We start from the raw sequence: 25,342 nt of genomic DNA, 5'->3' as shown, positions 1-25,342 counted from the left end.
ATTATGCATAAGAGCAAGAATATTTATTATTGTCAAATGGAAGTCAAGCATACATCATCCTGTCACCAGAATCAGACCTTCAATATTTATTGGAAAATAGCATCAAGATCACCATGCACTTTCATCACCCTGTGAAGTTCAACATGAGTTATTTCATCTGTAGCCTAGTAAACTGCATGGTTTCCCTAGTCGTAGTGGGAGGACCACACAACATATCATCGCATGACTCCAAGTTTACATCGATATGATGCTTATTACATCAATATTATCGCATTAATGCGTTTCATCGCCATTTCTCGCATAATTAATTAAACCGACACAAAAAGATCCTACCATGTCGAACAAACAAATTAGGCCTATCTGTCGGCATTTATAAATTGGACCGAAACTTCCTGTTTGTGTCTTTACTTTAACGGCATAAAAACTGGAAAATGCGGATTTTAGAATATTCGCATGAAAATCTTTCACCATTCACAGTTAAATTGACGATCATTTTCCCAGTCTGTTTAAATTTAAGCAGGCAAGTGAGGTAAATAAGGCCACCCGTTTTGAGTGTAACTGGTGTCTGTGAATCTGGACACAGCTATGGATAGGCTAGCCATTTTCCTGTATTATTGCGATGCAAAAAAAAAGGCACGTGCTGATGATGAGGTATCTTCTGATGCATTGAAGGTACAGTTACAGTAAACCATGCCTCGATATGCCTTCCCTAATAGGAATAGGCAGTAGAACACCAATCTAAAACACTCAGAAAACTTCCGTGATGTTACAATTCCTGTTAGAATACAGAGGCTCTGAGTTCATATGGGTTAATGAATCCTCTGGCCAATGCAATAAACCGCATATGATATATATTTTTAGAACGTGTAAGGCTTATCAATCTTTCTGAAAATCTTATCAGGGTGCACGTTTTAGATTTCACTTATATTATAGGTCTAAATTAGATTAGTGTACTGATAGCCTGCTTGATAACGTTATGTAAAAATAAAACATTCGCCTATATTTAATTGTATAACTAACTTCATGATAAAGCTTTGAAAAAGCTTTACATTATTTTAAAATATGCTTTAAATATCATTGTTTGCAAAAAAATAAATGCTATACATGTTTCCAGCTGTTGTAGTGTATTGGAGTTTATGTGAAAATGCCTCACCTCACGCCAATAATTAAGGCAAAGTAGCCTTCAATGCGGAAATGTACATGACTGTCCTGTAGTGACAGTGACATGAGGAACGTTCCAAGAGGTACACGCGGAACTTAAAGGCTCATCATCGCGGTAGAGACGGGAGCGGCAAGGCGCTCTGCGTTTGTCTCGAATTGTATTGATACAAAAGCGGTCAACCACTGCCTGGCATTTAAAAAGTGAAATTGACATCCATAGTCGCGCAGATGGAGAACCTATCGAGGTTCGTGGGTCAGATGTCCTTGGCAGATGACAGCAGAGCGGAGGGCAACATCTCGTCTGAGTATATTGTAAGTGGGAATCCTTGGTGTGACCATCACCATAACTCTCTATTGTTAGTTGATAATTAATTCCCATATATAGACAAATAAGATCAGGCAATATTTTCAGATGTAAAATATATGATTTAGGGCATGTGTATTCATAAATTGATTGCAATTAACTGGTTAAAATAGGTCTAGTGATGTTTTGTGATGTGCAACATGTCTATCACTGGTCCAGATGGGGTAAACCTGCAAGGTAGGATAAAGGAAAAGTAGGCTACTACATTTTTTCCCCTGTAATAAAGCTGAAAATCATGTTGGCTCTTTGCTTTCTCTATAGTATAAATAAATGCACAATCTCGAATGTAGCCTATTTAACACAGACCTTTCAAATCAGTCTTTAAGGCACATTTAGAAAGAAGTGTACATAGAAGTAAACCACTAATTCAGTTTTATTTTTACAAAACACTGAATGGTGACATTTGCAGAAGTCTATTTACAGTTAAAGTCAGAAGTTTACATACACCTTAGCAAAATACATTTAAACTCAGTTTTCAACAATTCCTAACATTTCACCCGAGTAAAAATTCCTTGTCTTAGGTCAGTTAGAATCACCACTTTATTTTAAGAATGTGAAACGTCAGAATAATATTAGAGATAATTATTTATTTCAGCTTTTATATATTTCATCACATTCCCAGTGTGTCAGAAGTTTACATACACTCAATTAAGTATTTGGTAGCATTGCCTTTAAATTGTTTAACTTGGGTCAAACATTTCGGGTAGCTTCTCACAATAAGTTGGGTGAATTTTGGCTCATTCCTCCTGACAGAGCTGGTGTAACTGAGTCAAGGTATTCTTTTGCTTGCAAGCATCTCCCTTTTTCCTACAAATGTAACAATGGTCATTATGGCCAAACAGTTATATTTTTGTTTCATCAGACCAGAGGACATTTCTCAAAAAAGTACAATCTTTGTCCCCATGTGCAGTTGCAAAACGTAGTCTGGCTTTTTTATGGCGGTTTTGGAGCAGTGGCTTCTTCCTTGCTGAGCAGCCTTTCAGGTTATGTCGATATAGGACTCATTTTACTGTGGATATAGATACTTTTGTACCTGTTACTTCCAGCATCTTCACAAGGTCCTTTGCTGTTGTTCTGGGATTGATTTGCACTTTTCGCACCAAAGTATGTTCATCTCTAGGAGACAGAATGCGCCTCCTTCCTGAGTGGTATGATGGCTACGTGGTCCCATGGTGTTTATATTTGCATACTATTGTTTGTACAGATGATCGTGGTCCCTTCAGGTGTTTGGACATTGCTCCCAAGGATGAACCAGACTTGTGGAGGTCTACAATAATTTTTCTGAGATCTTTGCTGATTTCTTTTTGATTCTTCCACGATGTCAAGCAAAGAGGCACTGAGTTTGAAGGTAGGCCTTGAAATACATCCACAGGTACACCTCCAATTGACTCAAATTATGTCAATTAGCCTATCAGAATCTCTAAAGCCATGACATAATTTTCTGGAATTTTCCAAGCTGTTTAAAGGCACAGTCAACTTAGTGTATGTAAACGTCTGACCCACTAGAATTGTGATACAGTGAATTACAAGTGAAATAATCTGTCTGTAAACAATTGTTGGAAAAATGACTTGTGTCATGCGCAAAGTAGATGTCCTAACCGACTTGCCAAAACTATAGTTTGTTAACAAGACATTTGTGGAGTGGTTGACTCCAACCTAAGTGTATGTAAACTTCAGACTTCAACTGTAGCTACTGTAGGTTTTTGTTACATCTGAACTTCTGTTTCAAGATAGGTAGGCTAGTCATTTTGTTCCTCATCTAGATTGCAAAGTGAGTTATCTATTAACACCGAGTCCACTAACATTTCCTTGTTACAGCACTGCCCTTTCAGCCCTACTGGTCCATTGTGAATTATGTCAGTGTCTTTTCATTTCCAGAGCCAGTTTTTTATCAATAAACATGGTTATGTTTGTATGTTGAATCAATGACAACAATGACCAAAATAGTAATACAGGTGAACTCTTTTCTAAGTAGCCCAATTCAAGTGACAGAATGCGCAAAGTGAGAAATGGTGGTCACGTAATAATGTAATGATGTCTATTGTAGGCTGTGAAGAGACCTGTGTTATCACATAACTGCCCAGCCTTTCTTTACTGGTTCCACATTACAGTAGCTTAACACAGACATCTGTGGTGAAAAACACCACAGGTTTTTATGTGTTTATTCTGATATTTCACCACACCCACGAAAACGTTTGCAAAATATGTGTAAGCAACCTATATTTTTTTTTGTGGTTGACAAAGACAAGTCTATTTCCACTCAGGGGCCTTTCATTTCTCAGATACATGTATAAAAAAAAAATAGCAAGCCATATTGATACTGTTGCGTGTCGTTGACTGTCAGCTACATTAGCTCCTGCGTAAATTGGATTGTGAGTTCTTGCACTAAGCTACGGGCTTCTTATATGTTTCATGTGTAACATCTTAGATATCACTGTATGCAGTTGTGTAAAGTACTTAAATAAGTAAAAATACTTTAAAGTACTACTTTAAAGAACTACTTAAGTAATTTTTTATGTACAGTGGGGAGAACAAGTATTTGATACACTGCCGATTTTGCAGGTTTTCTTACTTACAAAGCATGTAGGGGTCTGTAATTTTTCTCATAGGTACACTTCAACTGTGAGAGGACGGAATCTAAAACAAAAATCCAGAAATCACATTGTATGATTTTTAAGTCATTAATTTACATTTTATTGCATGACATAAGTATTTGATACATCAGAAAAGCAGAATTTAATATTTGGTACAGAAACCTTTGTTTACAATTACAGAGATCATATGTTTCATGTAGTTCTTGACCAGGTTTGCACACACTGAAGCAGGGATTTTGGCCCACTCCTCCATACAGACCTTCTCCAGATCCTTCAGGTTTCGGGGCTGTCGCTGGGCAATACGGACTTTCAGCTCCCTCCAAAGACTTTCTATTGGTTTCGGGTCTGGAGACTGGCTAGGCCACTCCAGGACCTTGAGATGCTTCTTTCGGAGCCACTCCTTAGTTGCCCTGGCTGTGTGTTTCGGGTCATTGTCATGCTGGAAGACCCAGCCACGACCCATCTTCAATGCTCTTACTGAGGGAAGGAGGTTGTTGGCCAAGATCTTGCGATACATGGCCCCATCCATTCTCCCCTCAATACGGTGCAGTCGTCCTGTACTTAAATATTTTTTTATGTACAGTGGGGAGAACAAGTATTTGATACACTGCCGATTTTGCAGGTTTTCTTACTTACAAAGCATGTAGAGGTCTGTCATTTTTTATCATAGGTACACTTCAACTGTGAGAGACGGAATCTAAAACAAAAATCCAGAAAATCACATTGTATGATTTTTAAGTAATTCATTTGCATTTTATTGCATGACATATGTATTTGATCACCTACCAACCAGTAAGAATTCCGGCTCTCACAGACCTGATAGTTATTCTTTAAGAAACCCTCCTGTTCTCCATTCATTACCTGTATTAACTGCACCTGTTTGAACTCGTTACCTGTATAAAAGACACCTGTCCACACACTCAATCAAACAGACTCCAACCCGTCCACAATGGCCAAGACCAGAGAGCTGTGTAAAGTCATCAGGGTTCAAATTGTAGACCTGCAAAAGGCTGGGATGGGCTACAGGACAATAGGCAAGCAGCTTGGTGAGAAGGCAACAACTGTTGGCGCAATTATTAGAAAATGGAAGAAGTTCAAGATGAAGGGCCAATCACCATCGGTCTGGGACTCCATGCAAGATCTCACGTTGTGGGGCATCAATGATCATGAGGAAGGTGAGGTATCAGCCCAGAACTACACGGCAGGACCTGGTCAATGACCTTAAGAGAGCTGGGACCACAGTCTCAAAGAAAACCATTAGTAACACACTACGCCGTCATGGATTAAAATCCTGCAGCGCACGCAAGGTCCCCCTGCTCAAGCCAGCGCATGTCCAGGCCCGTCTGATGTTTGCCAATGACCATCTGGATGATCCAGAGGAGGAATGGGAGAAGGTCATGTGGTCTGATGAGACAAAAATAGAGCTTTTTGGTCTAAACTCCACTCGCCATGTTTGGAGGAAGAAGAGGGATGAGTACAACCCAAAGAACACCATCCCAACTGTGAAGCATGGAGGTGGAAACAGCATTCTTTTCTGCAAAGGGGACAGGACGACTGCACCGTATTGAGGGGAGAATAGATGGGGCCATGTATCGCAAGATCTTGGCCAACAACCTCCTTCCCTCAGTAAGAGCATTGAAGATGGGTCGTGGCTGGGTCTTCCAGCATGACAATGACCCGAAACACACAGCCAGGGCAACTAAGGAGTGGCTCCGTAAGAAGCATCTCAAGGTCCTGGAGTAGCCAGTCTCCAGACCCAAAACCAATAGAAAGTCTTTGGAGGGAGCTGAAAGTCCGTATTGCCCAGCGACAGCCCCAAAACCTGAAGGATCTGGAGAAGGTCTGTATGGAGGAGTGGGCCAAAATCCCTGCTTCAGTGTGTGCAAACCTGGTCAAGAACTACAGGAAACATATGATCTCTGTAATTGCAAACAAAGGTTTCTGTACCAAATATTAAATTCTGCTTTTCTGATGGATCAAATACTTATGTCATGCAATAAAATGTAAATGAATGACTTAAAAATCATACAATGTGATTTCTGGGTTTTTGTTTTAGATTCCGTCCTCTCACAGTTGAAGTGTACCTATGTGAAAAGTTACAGACCTCTACATGCTTTGTAAGTAGGAAACACTGCCAATTTAGCAGGTTATCGAATACTTGTTCTCCCCATTGTATCTGTACTTTACTTTACTCTTTATATTTTTGACTACTTTTACTTTTACTTGACTACATTCCTATATTAGAAAATAATGTACTTTTTACTCCATACATTTTTCCTGACACCCAAAAGTACTCATTATATTTAGAATGCTTAGTAGGACAGGAAAATGTTCCAATTCACACACTCATCGAGAGAACATTCCTGGTCATCCCTACCGCCTCTTATCTGGCAGACTCATTAAACATAAATGCTTCATTTGTAAATAAGTGTTGAAGTGTGCCGCTAGCTACCCTTAAATAAAAACTAAAAACATTTGTGCCGTCTGGTTTGCTTAATATAAGGAATTTTAACTTTTACTTTTGATATTTAAGGATATTTTAGCAATTACATTTACTTTTGATAGTTAAAACCAAATACTTTTAGACTTTTACTCAAGTATTTTACTGGGTGACTTTCACTTTTACAATGGACATTTCTCCCAAACTCAGCTTTCATGTGTTATGTTTGTCTTTATTTGTTTGTAGAATATTCGTGCTCAGACTTCTGTCATCAAGAAAGATGTTGGCCTTACCACGATAGCGGGGGAACTGATGGAGAATGTAAAGAAGAACCGTTACAGAGACATTTTACCATGTAAGCACCACAATAGAGGCTTAAAAACAGTTTTTTTTACTCTAATTGAAAATTAGATTCTTGCTTAATATTAAACTTATCTGAACAAAAACTCATGTATTTTTATATAGATGACCAGACCCGTGTGCCCCTGACTCTACTGACAAATGAGAATGATTTGGACTATATCAACGCCAGCTTCATTAAGGTACAGTATTGCTCCCATTTGTCAACAGTCCTATTTTGTATCATTATTCAGCTCAATCTGAAAGAGTCACTGAACACATCGATTGGCACCTGTGTTTTTCTGTTGCTTATTAGAAAAATTTGATTTCAGTCTTAAAGGTGTGTTTCTTGACAGATTCTGCATTTGGTTAATGATGTTTGTCCCCATGAGACACTGTAGACAGGGAAGCCTATTTTTTTCCATCAAAATCCACAGAATGATTCAAGATTAATCAGTAATTAATTTGTTCACCCATATGTTTGTGGGCAAATGGACATCGTCAAATCAAAACCCAACCTTAATTCACCTGTTGTGACACAGTTGTTCCAAACTCCATTTTAGACCAGACTGACTTTATGACCAAAATGATCCTATTTACGCTTTGTAGTACATTTTGACACTAGAATCACTGTTTTTGACTCATATCGATGTCACATAGGCCATTTTCAAAGGGATTTGTTGTTTTTAAAAAGCAGTTGCTCTTTAAACTGATTGCTTTATTTAATCTCTCCTCTAGGGTGCAACAAAGACCAAAAAATACATAGCGACCCAAGGGCCTCTGAGACACACTTTGGTGGACTTCTGGCGAATGATTTGGCAGTATGATGTAAAGGTATGGAAGATCATTTTCAGCTTTATATACATGTAGTGCAGCTTGTACAGTAGCTCTGTTTCCATATAATTTACTCTATTACTAAATATATAGGAAAAAAATGACACTAAAAGATGAATAATGGGAGAATTGTCTCCATATCTTATGGTTGCCATATTTTCTCTCCCTGTTTTAGGTCATAATCATGGCTTGCAGAGAAATTGAAATGGGAAAAGTAAATGCCCTTTTAGTCACCTCTTGTTGAAAAAGGCACAGTGGGAGTGTAAACGTATTAGTATACTGTAAGATTTATGAACTGTATGATTTTGATGCTTGTGTCCACTTAATATTTTATTCAATGTCTTTTTGTAGAAAAAGTGTGAGTGCTACTGGACTACTTTCAAAGAAACAACCCATTTTGGTCCCTTTATTGTGTCAAATGTAAGTGTTTGTCAGTATATCTTCATTATATTGTATGTAAATCACTATTGTAGCTGGAAACGGCAGATTTTTTATGGAATATCTACATAGGTGTACAGAGGCCCATTATCAGCAACCATCACTCCTGTGTTCCAATGGCACGTTGTGTTGGCTTTTTAAGTTTATTATTTTAAAAGGCTAATTAATCATTAGAAAACCCTTTTGCAATTATGTTAGCAAAGCTGAAAACTGTTGTACTGATTAAAGAAGCAATACAACTGGCCTTCTTTAGACTCGTTGAGTATATGGAGCATCACCATTTGTGGGTTCGATTACATGCTCAAAATGGCTAGAAACAAATCACTTTCTTCTGAAACTCATCAGTCTATTATTGTTCTCAAAAATGAAAGCTATTCTATTAGAGTGTCTAGTTTGAGAAACAGATGCCTCACAAGTCTACTTCAGCAGTACTGTATCATTTTAATTATTTTAGTCAATAAGATTCTTGCTACGTAAGCTTAACTTTCTGAACATTCGAGACGTGTAGTCCACTTGTCATTGCAATCTCCTTGCATTAGCGTAGCCTCTTCTGTAGCCTGTCAACTATGTGTCTGTCTATCCCTGTTATCTCCTCTCTGCACAGACCATACAAATGCTCCGCACCGCGTGGCCGCGGCCACCCTAATCTGGTGGTCCCAGCGCGCACGACCCACGTGGAGTTCCAGGTCTCCGGTAGCCTCTGGAACTGCCGATCTGCGGTCAACAAGGCAGAGTTCATCTCAGCCTATGCCTCCCTCCAGTCCCTCGACTTCTTGGCACTGACGGAAACATGGATCACCACAGATAACACTGCTACTCCTACTGCTCTCTCTTCGTCCGCCCACGTGTTCTCGCACACCCCGAGAGCTTCTGGTCAGCGGGGTGGTGGCACCGGGATCCTCATCTCTCCCAAGTGGTCATTCTCTCTTTCTCCCCTTACCCATCTGTCTATCGCGTCCTTTGAATTTCATGCTGTCACGGTTACCAGCCCTTTCAAGCTTAACATCCTTATCATTTATCGCCCTCCAGGTCCCCTCGGAGAGTTCATCAATGAGCTTAATGTCTTGATAAGCTCCTTTCCTGAGGACGGCTCACCTCTCACAGTTCTGGGCGACTTTAACCTCCCCACGTCTACCTTTGACTCATTCCTCTCTGCCTCCTTCTTTCCACTCCTTTCCTCTTTTGACCTCACCCTCTCACCTTCCCCCCCTACTCACAAGGCAGGCAATACGCTCGACCTCATCTTTACTAGATGCTGTTCTTCCACTAACCTCATTGCAACTCCCCTCCAAGTCTCCGACCACTACCTTGTATCCTTTTCCCTCTCGCTCTCATCCAACACTTCCCACACTGCCCCTACTCGGATGGTATCGCGCCGTCCCAACCTTCGCTCTCTCTCCCCCGCTACTCTCTCCTCTTCCATCCTATCATCTCTTCCCTCTGCTCAAACCTTCTCCAACCTATCTCCTGATTCTGCCTCCTCAACCCTCCTCTCCTCCCTTTCTGCATCCTTTGACTCTCTATGTCCCCTATCTTCCAGGCCGGCTCGGTCCTCCCCTCCCGCTCCGTGGCTCGACGACTCATTGCGAGCTCACAGAACAGGGCTCCGGGCAGCCGAGCGGAAATGGAGGAAAACTCGCCTCCCTGCGGACCTGGCATCCTTTCGCTCCCTCCTCTCTACATTTTCCTCCTCTGTCTCTGCTGCTAAAGCCACTTTCTACCACTCTAAATTCCAAGCATCTGCCTCTAACCCTAGGAAGCTCTTTGCCACCTTCTCCTCCCTCCTGAATCCTCCTCTCCCTCCCCCCCTCCTCCCTCTCTGCAGATGACTTCGTCAACCATTTTGAAAAGAAGGTCGACGACATCCGATCCTCGTTTGCTAAGTCAAACGACACCGCTGGTTCTGCTCACACTGCCCTACCCGGTGCTCTGACCTCTTTCTCCCCTCTCTCTCCAGATGAAATCTCGCGTCTTGTGATGGCCGGCCGCCCAACAACCTGCCCGCTCGACCCTATCCCCTCCTCTCTTCTCCAGACCATTTCCGGAGACCTTCTCCCTTACCTCACCTCGCTCATCAACTCATCCCTGACCGCTGGCTACGTCCCTTCCGTCTTCAAGAGAGCGAGAGTTGCACCCCTTCTGAAAAAACCTACACTCGATCCCTCCGATGTCAACAACTACAGACCAGTATCCCTTCTTTCTTTTCTCTCCAAAACTCTTGAACGTGCCGTCCTTGGCCAGCTCTCCCGCTATCTCTCTCAGAATGACCTTCTTGATCCAAATCAGTCAGGTTTCAAGACTAGTCATTCAACTGAGACTGCTCTTCTCTGTATCACGGAGGCGCTCCGCACCGCTAAAGCTAACTCTCTCTCTCCTCTGCTCTCATCCTTCTAGACCTATCGGCTGCCTTCGATACTGTGAACCATCAGATCCTCCTCTCCACCCTCTCCGAGTTGGGCATCTCCGGCGCGGCCCACGCTTGGATTGCGTCCTACCTGACAGGTCGCTCCTACCAGGTGGCGTGGCGAGAATCTGTCTCCTCACCACGCGCTCTCACCACTGGTGTCCCCCAGGGCTCTGTTCTAGGCCCTCTCCTATTCTCGCTATACACCAAGTCACTTGGCTCTGTCATAACCTCACATGGTCTCTCCTATCATTGCTATGCAGACGACACACAATTAATCTTCTCCTTTCCTCCTTCTGATGACCAGGTGGTGAATCGCATCTCTGCATGTCTGGCAGACATATCAGTGTGGATGACGGATCACCACCTCAAGCTGAACCTCGGCAAGACGGAGCTGCTCTTCCTCCCGGGGAAGGACTGCCCGTTCCATGATCTCGCCATCACGGTTGACAACTCCATTGTGTCCTCCTCCCAGAGCGCTAAGAACCTTGGCGTGATCCTGGACAACACCCTGTCGTTCTCAACTAACATCAAGGCAGTGGCCCGTTCCTGTAGGTTCATGCTCTACAACATCCGCAGAGTACGACCCTGCCTCACACAGGAAGCGGCGCAGGTCCTAATCCAGGCACTTGTCATCTCCCGTCTGGATTACTGCAACTCGCTGTTGGCTGGGCTCCCTGCCTGTGCCATTAAACCCCTACAACTCATCCAGAACGCCGCAGCCCGTCTGGTGTTCAACCTTCCCAAGTTCTCTCACGTCACCCCGCTCCTCCGCTCTCTCCACTGGCTTCCAGTTGAAGCTCGCATCCGCTACAAGACCATGGTGCTTGCCTACGGAGCTGTGAGGGGAACGGCACCTCAGTACCTCCAGGCTCTGATCAGGCCCTACACCCAAACAAGGGCACTGCGTTCATCCACCTCTGGCCTGCTCGCCTCCCTACCACTGAGGAAGTACAGTTCCCGCTCAGCCCAGTCAAAACTGTTCGCTGCTCTGGCTCCCCAATGGTGGAACACACTCCCTCACGACGCCAGGACAGCAGAGTCAATCACCACCTTCCAGAGACACCTGAAACCCCACCTCTTTAAGGAATACCTAGGATAGGATAAAGTAATCCTTCTCACCCCCCTTAAAAGATTTAGATGCACTATTGTAAAGTGGCTGTTCCACTGGATGTCATAAGGTGAATGCACCAATTTGTAAGTCGCTCTGGATAAGAGCGTCTGCTAAATGACTTAAATGTAATGTAAATGTAAAGTCCTTAACTGGCAGCTTCATTAAATAGTACCGGCAAAACACCAGTCTCACCGTCAACAGTGAAGAGGTGACTCCGGGATGCTGGCCTCAGTTGTGCACCGGGGCCTCCCACTCCTCTTTCTATTCTGGTTAGAGCCAGTTTGCGCTGTTCTGTGAAGGAAATAGTACACAGCGTTGTACGAGATCTTCAGTTTCTTGGCAATTTCTCGCATGGAATAGCCTTCATTTCACAGAACAAGAATAGACTGACAAGTTTCAGAAGAAAGTTATTTGTTTCTGGCCATTTTGAGCCTGTAAATGAACCCACAAATGGTAACACTCCGGGTACTCAACGTGTCTAACGAAGGCCAGTTTTATTGCTTCTATAATAAGCACATGTCAAGTGTCAGTTGTGTAGAGATGAGGACGGAGTCAGGCGCAGGACACAGAACTGAGTAAAATAACGTACTTTACTCAGAAAAATAAACAGCCAATAAATCCACGCAGGGATAACAAACCCTAACACAAAAGACGAACACAAAACCAGGAACAATCACGCACAAAACATAATGAGAACCAGAGGGTTAAATAGGGGAATAATAATAACGTAATGGGAACCAGACATAACAAAATAACAAATCAAGACATAACAAATGGAAACAGAAACGTGGATCGGGGGCAGCTAGAAAGCCGGTGACGATGACCACTGAACAAGGAGAGGCACCAACTTCGGCAGAAGTCGTGACAGCACAACAGTTTTCAGCTGTGCTAACATAATTGCAAAAAGGTTTTCTAACTATCAATTCACCTTTTAAAATGATAAACGTGGATTAGCTAACACAACGTGTCATTGGAACACAGGAGTGATGGTTGCTGATAACAGGCCTCTGTACGTCTATGTAGATATTCCATAAAAATACTGCTGTTTCCAACTACAATAGTAATTTGTGTTATGAACAATGTCTACACTGTATTTCTGATCAATTTGATGTTATTTTAATGGACAAAAAAATTACTTTTCTATCAAAAACAAGGACATTTTGGCCTCCCGGGTGGCGCAGTGGTCAAGGGCACTGTACTGCAGCGCTAGCTGTGCCACCAGAGACTCTGGGTTCGTTTGGCCAGTAGGGAAATCCTTGTCTCATCGCGCACCAGCGACTCCTGTGGTGGGCCGGGCGCAGTGCGCGCTAACCAAGGTTGCCAGGTGCACGGTGTTTCCTCTGACACATTGGTGCGGCTGGCTTCTGGGTTGGATGGCGCTGTGTTAAGAAGCAGTGCGGTGTGGTTGGGTTGTGTATCGGAGGACGCATGACTTTCAACCTTCGTCTCTCCCAAGCCCGTACGGGAGTTGTAGCGATGAGACAAGATAGTAGCTACTAAAACAATTGGATACCACGAAATTGGGGAGGAAAAGGGGTAAAAAAAAACAATGACATTTGTTTTTTTAAACAATGACATTTCTAAGTGACCCCAAACTCTTGAACGGTAGTGTATGTGCACAGTTGTATTACTATTGATGAAATATGGTGTCTCTAGACAGGCGGGTTGCCTCTCACACCAATGTTCCAGTGTGCACATAGTGCTGTTGCCCTATAGTCTTCTGAAACTATTCATGAAGAGTTCCATTTTTATCTAACAGCCTGTAGAGATGATTTGTCATTTCCTGTGAACTAAGGGGCGGCAGGGTAGCCTAGTGGTTAGAGTGTTGGACTAGTAACCGCAAGTTCAAATCCTTGAGCTGACAAGGTACAAATCTGTCGTTCTGCCCCTGAACAGGCAGTTAACCCACTGTTCCTAGACCGTCATTGAAAATAAGAATTTGTTCTTAACTGACTTGCCTAGTTAAATAAAGGTTAAAAAAAGTGTACTCTATTTTGTTATTTCATGGCACTGCACATTGACCCATATGTTGTTGTCTGCATGGAACACAGGGATCTGTTTCAGGAAACACTAGAAAATGTTTAGTGAAATGTCTTTTCCAGTTTCAGGAATCCAGCCCAAATGAGGAAGTAGTTTTCCGCGCTCTGACAGTGAGATATCATGAGGTAAGTGTCCAACTATGAAAAAGGGGAAATATTGTTTTATTTCTGTGCAGCACTAGTTACACAATTCTTCAAAATGGTTGAATTTAATCAGTATCTTCCAACAACCGTTATTCACTTTGGATAATCTCACATTGTTTGTAAATTTCCAGGAAGTTGAATGAGGGAGCCAGTGAAGTAATCTGCCCGACCAAGCAAATTAGCAGTATTTGCTCATAGAGTGAAACTGAGAAAAATGACTTCAAAGTTGTTTTATTGTTACTATGTTTTATTGTTACAATGAGGTTATTTTTTATTAATATTGACCCTGACCCCTGACATGACCTTTGACACTAGACGGCAGTTACTGCCTTCTTGCTTGGTACACCCACTGGAATATATATATATTAATTTTTTTACACAGACTTGTGTTAATATATTTATTTGTACGTGGTTGTCAGTGTCATATAGTTTGTATCAGTAAAGAATAATAAATAATACCATGGTACACCGTGGACACCAGTCCAAAGCTCAGTGAAACCAAGGTAAAAGGCAGTAACTGAATTGATGGCAGTTACTACCTTTTTCCAGTTACTGTAAACATAACCCCCATTTTCTCCATAACACAACACAATGTAGGCAGGATATTTGTCCACATGATAAAGCATATATTTAATGTATACAAAATGTCAATAACTAATTTTTGACAAAATGTGCAGTTACCGTTCTTTTGCTTGGTAGGGTAGTAAATGCAAACCATGTTTTGTGCTAGGAAACACGGAAAATCTCTCAATTCCAATACACAGCTTGGCCTGATCATGACGTTCCATACACCGTTTATGGTATTTTAGGAATGATGGATATGGCTCGCAAAGACCAAGGAAACAACACTAGCCCTGTTCTCATCCACTGCAGGTTTGTTTGTCTCCTACTCTACAGTACATTTGATACAGCACAGCCCAAAATGCCAAGCTGTCATTACTGTCTGCCTGGTGAGCTTTTTGTGCTCTGAGATGTAATGATCATGCTCAGACAGATTATGATCCATATGCCCATTAAAATCCATCCATGCACATAATTTAATGTTGTTTATCACGAGGCCACATGTACTCCTTGAGCTCAATGCATTTTAATGACGAAATTTAAATGAAGCGAGAAATGTTAAATATTCAGGACCTGATGTGGTCCGTCGACTCATATGACTTATGTCCATGTTGTGGCCGTCTGTGGTTATGTTCTAGTGTTACCAGAGTGATAAATGAAGCAGCTATTTTTCTCTTCTATTTCCAGTGCTGGTTGCGGAAGAACAGGGGTGATTTGTGCCCTGGATTATGTTCACGATCTTCTTGTCACAAAGGTATTACTACTTATGTTCAGGACAGTACATTGATGGCATCCTTTAGGGAATTGGTTTAACAAAACATTTGTATGCTGCACCGATGAATAATAAAACAAGAACAATACAAACTGTAAAAACGATAAGTGAGTGTTTCGGTTAATCCATGTTTCCACACCAGCAAATTAAAGAAGATTTCAGTATCATGAAGATTGTAGTGGAACTAAGGAGTCAGAGGCCATCAGCAGTTCAGACAAAGGTATTTTATTATCAGACAGAATTTAATATCAGATCCAAAATTATGTTTATTTACATCTATGTGTTATAGTACATACTGAAATACTCTACTGTGGAAATAATATTTTTCCCATCTCTCCACTCAGGAACAGTATCGGTTTGTGTTTTCTGCCGTGGCTTCGATGTTTGAGAAGGCTTTACGGTCAGCTGAGAACAACTCCCAGAATCTCACCAAGGTAAGACAGAAACTGCTACTTTTGTTCAACCATAGTATAATGTTTTTGTAATTGCTATTTCCAACCCCCAGGTGTTAGCCTGTCTACAACACAGTATTCAGCACATGCCATACTGGCATTCATGGTCAAGCAAGCTTTACTAAAGCAATGACATGAGAGGGCATGCAGTATTATTGTCAGGGTTGGGTAGGTTAATCTAAATGTAATCCATTGCATTTACTAGTTACCTGTCTAAAATTATAATCAGTAATATAACTTTTGGATTACCCAAACTCAGTAATGTAATCTGATTGCTTTCAGTTACATTTGGATTACTTTCCCCTTAAGAGGCATTAGAAGAAGACAAAAAGGATCCATCAAACCCATTTGGTGTGTTATTATAGTGGTCTCTGACTTGTGGTCAGACTCGCTCAGGTGGAACAAATTTAAACTTGCTTCTTTTGTCAATGCTTTTATCAATTGTTTCCCCCCACAAACATCCTTTCTGAATTTAAAAGTAATGCAGTAAGTAATCATATAGTTTTTTAAAAGTATCTGTAATCTGATGACAATAGTTTTGCCGGTTACGTAACCGACTACAGTTACTGTTTTTTGTAATCAGATTACATGTAATCAGTTACTCCCAAACCCTGATTATGGTAATTATTGGCATGTCTGTGATGCAGTCAGAAAGCAGCATGAGATCAAAGCTTATACAGTTTGAAAATAACTTCAGCTGCCAGTGTGTGATTTTTTCTGTGACAAAAACCCATTGTGTCATCCATTTCATCAGATCATACTGTATTACACTTCTCTCTGAGATTTCAATGTGATGCGTTGAGTTAGGAAAAAAAGAGAAATGTTAAGCAGGAAACATCCAGCCTGCATGCTTCCTCGATATGTAGTGCTGGCGCATTAAAATAATTTTTCACCCATTTTCAGACAGAGCAGCGCCTGAACATGAGAGACAAAGTCCTATAACTCTCTGATGTACTGTTGATTTTGTTCTGAATAGAGTAACCAATCTTTATATGATGGTGTTGCATCTGTGAAGACATCTCCACCAACAACATCAGCCAGCGCTCAGACACTTGCAGAAAGGTAAGAGTTCATGGACACATGAACTTTGAAACAAATGATTTTCTCTTCAGTGGAGGAAGGGGAGGACCATCCTACTCAGTGAATTTCTTTTTTTTAATAGTGAAACATAAAAATGTTATAATTTTTAGATCAAACTATACTAAATATATCACCAAATATATGTTACCAAATAACTGATTAAAACACATTGTTTTGCAATGAAGGTCTACAGTAGCCTCAACAGCAATCTCACAATCTCAGCACTATTGTGTAGCTGGAGGACAGCTATTTTCCGTCCTCCTCTGGGTACATAGACTTTAATACAAAACCTACAGTAGGAGGCTCATGGTTCTCAACCCTTTTCATAGACTTACACAGTAATTATGACAACTTCCGTACAACGTTATTTTTTCTTCTTCTTAGTTTACCTTTCACTTACTTAGCTAATGCAGCTAATTTAGCCTACTCAACAACCTGAGAGAGAGGAATGACAGAGAGGAATGCTATTTATGTTAGGTAGCTGACTAAAGCTATCCAACACTGCAGCTCTTCCAAGTAAAGGTAAGCATTTATAAATGTATTGCCACCGGGGCCCGCCAGTATAACTGCTAAACTGCTTGCTGTACACTATACTGTGTGATTGTATTACACACAATTACAACAACAGTTGTGACTTTAATAAGCAGCCTGAGTTAATGATACCACAGTAAGGTGCTCAGACACAATGGGGGAAGTTGACTCCGGTTGATAGAGATGGAGAGTTTTGAGACAAGGGAAGAAAGAATGCTTCCTGTTTTGTTCAAGTGAGTTCAGTCTTCTATTTTAGTTTGCAGTACAATAGTTTTATGTTTGCGAGCTTTACATGATGGGTGTGTAGGGTATGAAGTTTAAGTGTACGTAGGCTTATCAACACCAAGTTATGTAATACTATTTCATAGTAGTTGATTCTTACAATATATACACACCTTCCTTGCCTTGACAGTTAAGCAATTAGTTGGCTAAATTGAAATATGTACTGTACATTGAAATACTGTGTTGTGGTACACATTGATGATCTTGAATAAAAGATTACTTTAATCCAGTTAGCTTTAGATGAACATTTAACAGAACTTTAGGACACAACGTCCTTATGATTAATGAAGCAGAAGGATTTCACCATGCTTGTACTACTAAACATTCATCATGTTGCAGAGGAAGTGACAAACTGGGCTGTTAAACTTCACTTTCACACCCTCTCTCCTCCCTCCCATATGTTAAACTGCTACTGAAAATCCCTCAGCTCGCATCACAGGCTTAGAGAAAAATGATCTATTTCTCTGTAAACAATAATATAGTTAGTAGGAAATCATCATGGTAAAGCTGCAATTCCTTATCAATCTTCATTTCTACTATCCGACTAGTAAAGATCCGCTGTAGATGCTCCAAAAGAAAACAGACTTGGTAATGAAAATCCAGTCTCTTATATAATAGGCATGACCATCTGGTGTGTAGGCTAGAAACAACAAGGCTATATTTGTACCTTTTTGCTTTTCGCTGTTTGTGTGAATTGATATTGATATCTACTCCTCTTTAGATATTCTAATGTGCAGTACAGAGCGCCTCGGCCTCGTCAGCAAAAGATGAATGACGTATATGCCGTGGTCAACAAGTCCAAACAGCTCCCGCCACCAGCCTCTTCCACCGTCCCTCTGGCCGCTCTCCATCACTATGACAACGAAGAGCTGGGCGTCCCAAAATGCCATGTCGGTGCTCTTTACAGCATGGTCAAGCCCAAGAGCAGGTGTCTTCCAGCCAAAACACCACCAGCTGTCTCACCCATATATGACACAGCCGGACTAGCCAATCACAGGCTAGCTGAGGCCTCGGCAGGGGAGGACCAGAGTGGCTATGAGCTGGTCGCAGGTGAGAGAATTTCAGGGCAGTGTTTGGAGACCAATGTGAGGCCAGCTATGGTTTTGTTTGTGTCATCAGTGCCCTGCACAAAATATTGCAAACTAGATCTAGTGACCAATACTTTCAGGTTTCTTGAAAGTAACATTTCCTTGACGGCCATGTTGAATTGTTTATGTGGAAAATGTCTTACTGGTTCTTCTCGTTTGCTTTTTTTCTAGCTGACCGTCATTCCTCGACCGAAGATGACTATGAGTATGTCTCAAATCCCATCAAACGCATGACCAACAGCTGCACTCCTAGTAGCATGGGTGAATATCTGCTTGTCTTTCTAATAATGTTGTCCAATGTCATATACTGTATCTAAAGCCATTATAGCTACCCAATGTAATATACCTTTCCTCAGAATCTCATGAGTAAAATGATTGCGACTGGATGTCAAAACAAGGCTATGTCATCTGTTAGATGCACTTGCAGGTGTCTTCAAGTAATTCCAACCACACTTCTCCACACCTTATTATATATATATATTATTATATTACTTCTCAACTTTCCCTCAGAGTTCAACTGTCGCATTAAAAAACCCAAAGGGCCTCGGGATCCCCCGGCAGAGTGGAGTCGTGTGGAGAGATGACATAGCAGCCATATACCAGGCCTGGACACATCTTTACTCATTCATGTTTGACAAGCAATGGGAATAGGCTCTTTATTAATTTTTACTTGCTGTGAACATCTACTGTATGTGATCACAGAAATACATCTATCTATCTATTTATCTATCTTTTGTAACCCATTTGAGTCCGTATATTTTTCAGATCTTGTGATTTATATTACTGATGAAAGAAAAAACTATATTAAACCACTTTCAATTCTGAGACAAGTATTGGTTTTGAATACCATTTACCGATTGAAGTGCAGTGGTGCTATAGTGTGATTGTAGTAACCAACAGGTGGCACTATAGTAACAGGAGCTAATTTGTTTGTTTTTTCATTATTGATGTTTCAGGTATTGTAAAATGTGTTTTCACAGGTAGACTCATGCTTTATTGCTTTGATGTCTACTAATTGCTGGTAACAAGGACTTACAATAAAGACAACAATTTCTTCAAGGTTCTTTGAAATAAGTCTTTCTATTAGCCCTGTGTACCACACAATAATTGCAGTGTACATGTAGATACAATAAATGTTCTTGTGATCACAGTAAAAACGGTGTACTGTACTGGAAAAGAGTTTGTTGAACATTCTGTGCAGCTTTGAAGATTGACCTCTTCAAAGCTATTATGTTTCAGTCACAGAAATCAATCGAAAGCCAGCTTCTTATATGAAGAAATGAACATTTGTGTATCTTCCAGATACCAAGCTAATACTCTGTCTGCAGAAGAAAACTGGGAGCAGTCTCTGGAGATCAAGTCTGCAATACACTTCAATATCTAACCAATTATAGCCACTGGTTTAAATGTGTGGTCCTATGTCATGTTCCTATAGAAACTTGCCCACAATAACACATTTTTTCTACCCCACCATGGAGACCCAATGCTGGGAGGAGCATCAGAAAGAGTGAGAGTGTATTGGATTTAGGCAGAAAAAAAGAGACACTTGAGGGGGTGTTGCTAATGACCACTCCATTTTCTAGTTGGCAGAGCCGGTGGCATGTCAGGGGTTTAAACTCCGCTGGATGGCTAATCCCATTCAGCAGATGCTAATGTGAAATGAGAATCTAATGACCTTCTGCCATGGCTTCTCAACCCAAGCCTCCAGCTATCTCATAGCAACCCCTCACTCAGCTTCACACACACACACACACACACACACACATTCAAATGCACTAAATGCGGAATACATATTTAGACCTATTCGGATGTTTATTTGCTGGTGTGTCTGATGTATCGACAGCTGATATCAAATCTCCCTTTATGGGATCAATAGAATCTCGTCCTAACAGAAACTCATAAATAAATCAGAACATGATGTGCCTCTACATCGTACAGTAACTGTCATACTGAGTGGGACGTATTTGCTTTGTGTGCAAATACATCAGAGAAAGAAAAGTAGTTATCTGGATAGCATTACGTTAAAATGCCACAAGTTCTATTATTTGTATCAGTTTATTATTCAGTATGGATGTGGCAGAAGCTATTCTATTTCGTCTAAGTGGGTCATTCTGTGGTTGATCTCTTAGGATTGTTAATGTTTCCAGTGAGTAAAATGCAGATTAGGTGTAAAACTGCTCTCCTAAGACACATTTTTCACGTTATTACCAAGCTAAATTTAAATAGTCAACCATAGCCTGTGGCCATCGTGTAAACTACAGACACAGAGTGTGTAGGGTAGGCACTTAGAAATTGATCCTGGCTTATTTAGTCTTTTTTACGGGTGGAAAATTATTGATTGGTCCATATCTTGCATCTGATCTCATTACCCATCTGTTTTCTTGCTTCAATTGCTATTCAATACATTCAGAGAAATCCATTTTACAGTAAGACCTTTCCTATCTTTTAGGTCAAATATCAATGAAAATAAAGCCATGAATAAAGAAAAATAACATGAATCCAATTGCACACAGTGTTGTTCGGTACGAAAATTAGTATGAGGGAGAGGGAGGGTGAAGGGTGAAGATTACAACATCAACTCTGGCCTTTGTGAATATGTGTGTTGGCATTGAATGAATAGGGGTTTTGGATGTATATTGCTCTGAGCTGCTGAGGGTTAGAGCCAGAAGGTAAGTAGAGGGATGAAGGGGCGAGAGGGAGTTGGGTTGGATCGGTGTCAAAGTGCTGTAAGACAGGAGGGAGAGAGGGGAAGAGGCTGGTTTCAATTAAATACCTGGCAGGACTGGACGCTCAGTAGTTTGACTCTGGTGAAAAGAGGCAAGAGTTCAATAGCTGTAATGAAATCCACATAATGACATTATGACACTTCCAGACCCACAGAAAGTCCACTGGATTACGTCATAGCTACAGAATGTGTAGTGAGTGACAGTGCACCTTTAAAGGTCCAATGCAGCCGTTTTTATCTCAATATCAAATTATTTCTGAGTAACAATTAAGTACCTTACTGTGACTGATTTCAATTAAAATGATCCAAAATAAACAAAAAAAGCTTCATAGCAAAGAGCAATTTCTCAAACAAGAATTTTGCCAGGACTGTCTGGGATTGGTCTGAGTTGGGAGGGGAAAAACTGAAAACGATCTGTTATTGGCAGAGAGGTGTGCGACTCGTTTTCTTATTGGTCTATCAACTAGGCAGGCCAAAACGCAATCCCACCAATACATGCTGACATTTCCGATGCTATTTTCGAATAGCTCTTACACTAAAAGGACATTATCATAATTTTCAAAACATTATTCCAACCTCATAGTGTGAAAATATATATAAAATACAGGAAAATCACATTATTGACTGCACTGGGCCTTTAAGGATTGTCTCATACAGTGTCTGGGCAACATACAATGTTTTCCTGTCTTAGTGCCTTTGTCAGTTCCCCCCTAGACTTCAAACTGTAATGTAAATGTCACCATCACTGGGTATGTTTATTGATTAATACATTGATATGGGATTAAGCTACAGGCTAGAGGCGAGCGTCAAGTTAACTGAATTATCTCCAGTTCAGTTTGAGAATGCCTATGAGTTGGATTCTCTGGGGTGTAGGAGCTTTGGGAGTGTATAATGATTACAGCAAATGATGCTGGTAGTGCAGCAGGAACTGTGGTTCAAATGTATTATACTCCCCCTGAAACTTATACATACTGTGTTCTTTCTCCCTCCCTTTCTCTCTCACTTTCTCTCTCACTTCCTATTTAACTTTCTCTCTCGCGTTCTTTATCTCTCTATCTCACTCACTCACTCACTCACTCACTCACTCACTCACTCACTCACTCACTCACTCACTCACTCATTCTCTCCAATCACAAAGTACGTCTCTTTCTGAAATTGCAGAAGTGGGGGGGATGGCACAGTGAGTGTGCTGCGTGGCAGTGGCTTTGCTGATGCAGCTCCAAGACTTGGGGTGTTGGCTCAAAGAGGGGAAAGGAGACCACAGGCATGCATGAATTGGAATTCAAGTGGAAAGGCCTGTGTATCAGTGAACAACAGCTGCTTACCAAATTGCCACTCAACCCATCACTGATACCAGCCATTACCTACTGTCCATCTACTGTGATGCCCTGAGCATAGGCCATCTTTATTGATCATCGTACATAAGTATGGCCATACACTTCATACTACTATTATCTCTATATGAACAACAATATTTGTTTTCTCTCGAGCCTATTAGTATTACCACATACACTAGTATTCACAATATCACTATATACTGTAAAATACTGCTGTGTTTACTGTAGATTATTTTTGGCATCTCAAGTTTTGAGTTTTACTCAATATATTGCCACAAGCAATTTCATGTCAATCAAGTAGAAAAATGCATGGAGAACTTTCCCAGATATCTATGCAGCATTTAATGCAAACTGAAAAGTAATTTCCCCCCTGGAATATCCCACCGACTGGAATAATGTAAATACTGCTGTTGGGGCACAGCACAAAAAAAGTGTTGCTTAGCAACCGTTTCAGCTCCATCTTGAAGTTTACTTAATTTTTTTTGCAATAAGATAAAAACAACACAATGGAAATTGTACACTCTTGTAAACTGCAGTTATATAATGCACTATGAGAAGCAGCCATATAGTGCTTTTCTGTCTTTTTACTGTGTATCGCCATACTTGATAAGTGTTCTCTCATGTCACATTTTAAGAGTTTGAGATCAGTTGTTTTCCATTACGAACCCAAGCAATCACACACAGTTGAAAGAAAATTAGCACATAAACCGCTGCATAAAAGGCCTAAAAATACATATTTACAATGAAACAGGACTACTGGCTTGATTTTAACAAGAACCTTCATGAGATACAGGCTCAAACAGTCAAATTGACCAGTTTTCCTTTCCACCTCGCTGTGGTTAAGGGAAGGAGGGGGCTCTTTGTGGTCTGGATCCTCTAAACTACACACATGATTTCACAAACAGCTGCAGTGGCTTATAGGGGCCAGATGTGAGGCTCATGGGACTAAAGCTGCAGTGCTGTGGAGCCTGGGGACCGGCCTAACCGCCCAGCAGTCAATAGAAAGGGGCATTGTCATGCATGCTGCAACCCTTTTTATGGTGACTTGAGCAAATTAACAGGGAGTAGGCATCAATTTACACATACATTCCTCCTCCGTAATAGTAACATTTTCTGTTTGCCAAGTCTCTCTCTCTCTCTCTCTCTCTCTCTCTCTCTCTCTCTCTCTCTCTCTCTCTCTCTCTCTCTCTCTCTCTCTCTGTGTAGTTAGGTTTAGGGTTAGGGGTTAGGGAAAATAAGATTTTGAATGGGAATACAATTTTTGGTCCCCACATGGATAGTAAAACCAACGAGAGTGTGTGTGTGTGTGTGTGTGTGTGTCATGAACATTTCAAACTTTTACAACCTAAAGCCCCTGATGTGAGGGTGGTTAGGCCACACAACAATTAGAATTGCCTGTTACTACTGTGTTACAAAGATACACATCTGGGGAGCGCTATTTTCAGTTTGATCCTTGGAAATGCAAATTGCCATTAACTTTTTGGGTGGTGTGAAAATAAGATTCAATGATAGGTGAACTCGCAACAGTAACTACAAGCATGGTTTTCTGTGAAATTAAGAAAGCTTCACATCTTGTGATTTTGGCTGAAGGTAAATAGTTTTGAAATTGTGATTACTGCAAAAACAGGACAACTATTGGGGACAAGAGGGTGTGTTGTGTTAACATGGAAATATATACTGTAGGTAGGCTTCTGTACCAGCAGAATATTCTAGTACAGCCGAGCGTTTGGCAAAGACTGACTGGAGCAGAGCTGGGGATGACATGTTGAGTTGTTTTATTGATTAAATGACCCAAACATATATTCTCCCAGTGCAATAAAAATGTTGTTCTCTAACCCTGGAGACATTAGACAACTTGCTATGATTGAATAAAGCCTGATGTGTATCTGCCTACAAAAATAACTCATTTGTTTGATTGTTGCATTCCTGTAGCCACTGGGAGGCAGTGGTGGCTTCCAGGGGGTAGAGTGCAGTTCAAGGCAGGCTCTCAGGCTGACTACAGCACTGAGTCATGTTAAAGCATGTGGAATTAACTTTGGCCATTAGATGTTTCCAGCCTCTGAAATTGCCAACATCATTTCTTATTTCAAAGGCTGAGTTTAAAGTATTAATGGTTTCTTAAATAATTCATTCGTATTGAGGTTAATGAAGTTTAACTGCAGAAATCATAGGTCCCTCAACATAACAATATATCTGTGTAACACTCAAGAAGTGCCTTTCTCTAATACACTCTGGCCCCGCTCCAACCCCACGAGAAGACAGGACCCATAGGGGACTACTGCTTCTGAACTGCTCTCTTGCAAAAGTCTGATAATAATGTATGCAATCTAATTAATAAGGGTACTTCCAGGGAGAACCTGACATCATCATAAAGGACAGACACCACCTAGACTATTTTATTCTATCAAATGGTAAATGAATATTACAGAACTGGACTAAGATCATATCCAGCACTAAAGAGACCATGTGCCATAGGCCTGTATGTAAAATGCCAATACCGTTCTGGTTTCCATTTCGTATCTGGCATGTTATCATTGTCCCATGATAACACAGACCTGCTTTGTAGACTGATATCAGAATATTCTGTACATTTATGAATCTCTGCTCATTGACTAAGAAAATAACTGTAATTAGATTGATAGA

General features: G+C 41.0%; 1 protein-coding gene across 2 annotated transcripts; it reads left to right on the top strand.

The window, feature by feature from the left end:
* The first annotated feature begins 1,268 nt into the window (after positions 1-1,268).
* Positions 1,269-19,696, top strand: LOC118361012 (tyrosine-protein phosphatase non-receptor type 18-like). Of its 2 annotated transcripts, XM_052482732.1 has the most exons (16): positions 1,334-1,473; positions 2,730-2,873; positions 6,806-6,914; positions 7,025-7,101; positions 7,637-7,732; positions 7,908-7,946; positions 8,084-8,152; positions 13,791-13,853; positions 14,602-14,744; positions 15,120-15,186; positions 15,347-15,424; positions 15,549-15,638; positions 16,633-16,718; positions 18,271-18,599; positions 18,809-18,898; positions 19,148-19,696. In XM_052482732.1, exons 2-16 carry the CDS (start codon positions 2,844-2,846, stop codon positions 19,219-19,221), a joined length of 1,440 nt encoding a protein of 479 aa, XP_052338692.1. In that variant the 5' UTR covers positions 1,334-1,473; positions 2,730-2,843; the 3' UTR covers positions 19,222-19,696. The 2 variants fall into 2 exon arrangements, with proteins under 2 accessions (XP_035596591.1, XP_052338692.1); XM_035740698.2 differs by lacking the exon at positions 2,730-2,873 and having other exon boundaries at positions 1,269-1,473.
* The last annotated feature ends 5,646 nt before the right edge of the window (positions 19,697-25,342 follow it).

The sequence above is a fragment of the Oncorhynchus keta genome, chromosome 28 (genome assembly GCF_023373465.1).
Source record: "Oncorhynchus keta strain PuntledgeMale-10-30-2019 chromosome 28, Oket_V2, whole genome shotgun sequence".
NCBI classification, from domain to species: Eukaryota; Metazoa; Chordata; class Actinopteri; order Salmoniformes; family Salmonidae; genus Oncorhynchus; species Oncorhynchus keta.
The sequence above is the reverse complement of the archived record's forward strand: the minus strand, read 5'-3'. Positions and strand labels throughout refer to the sequence as shown.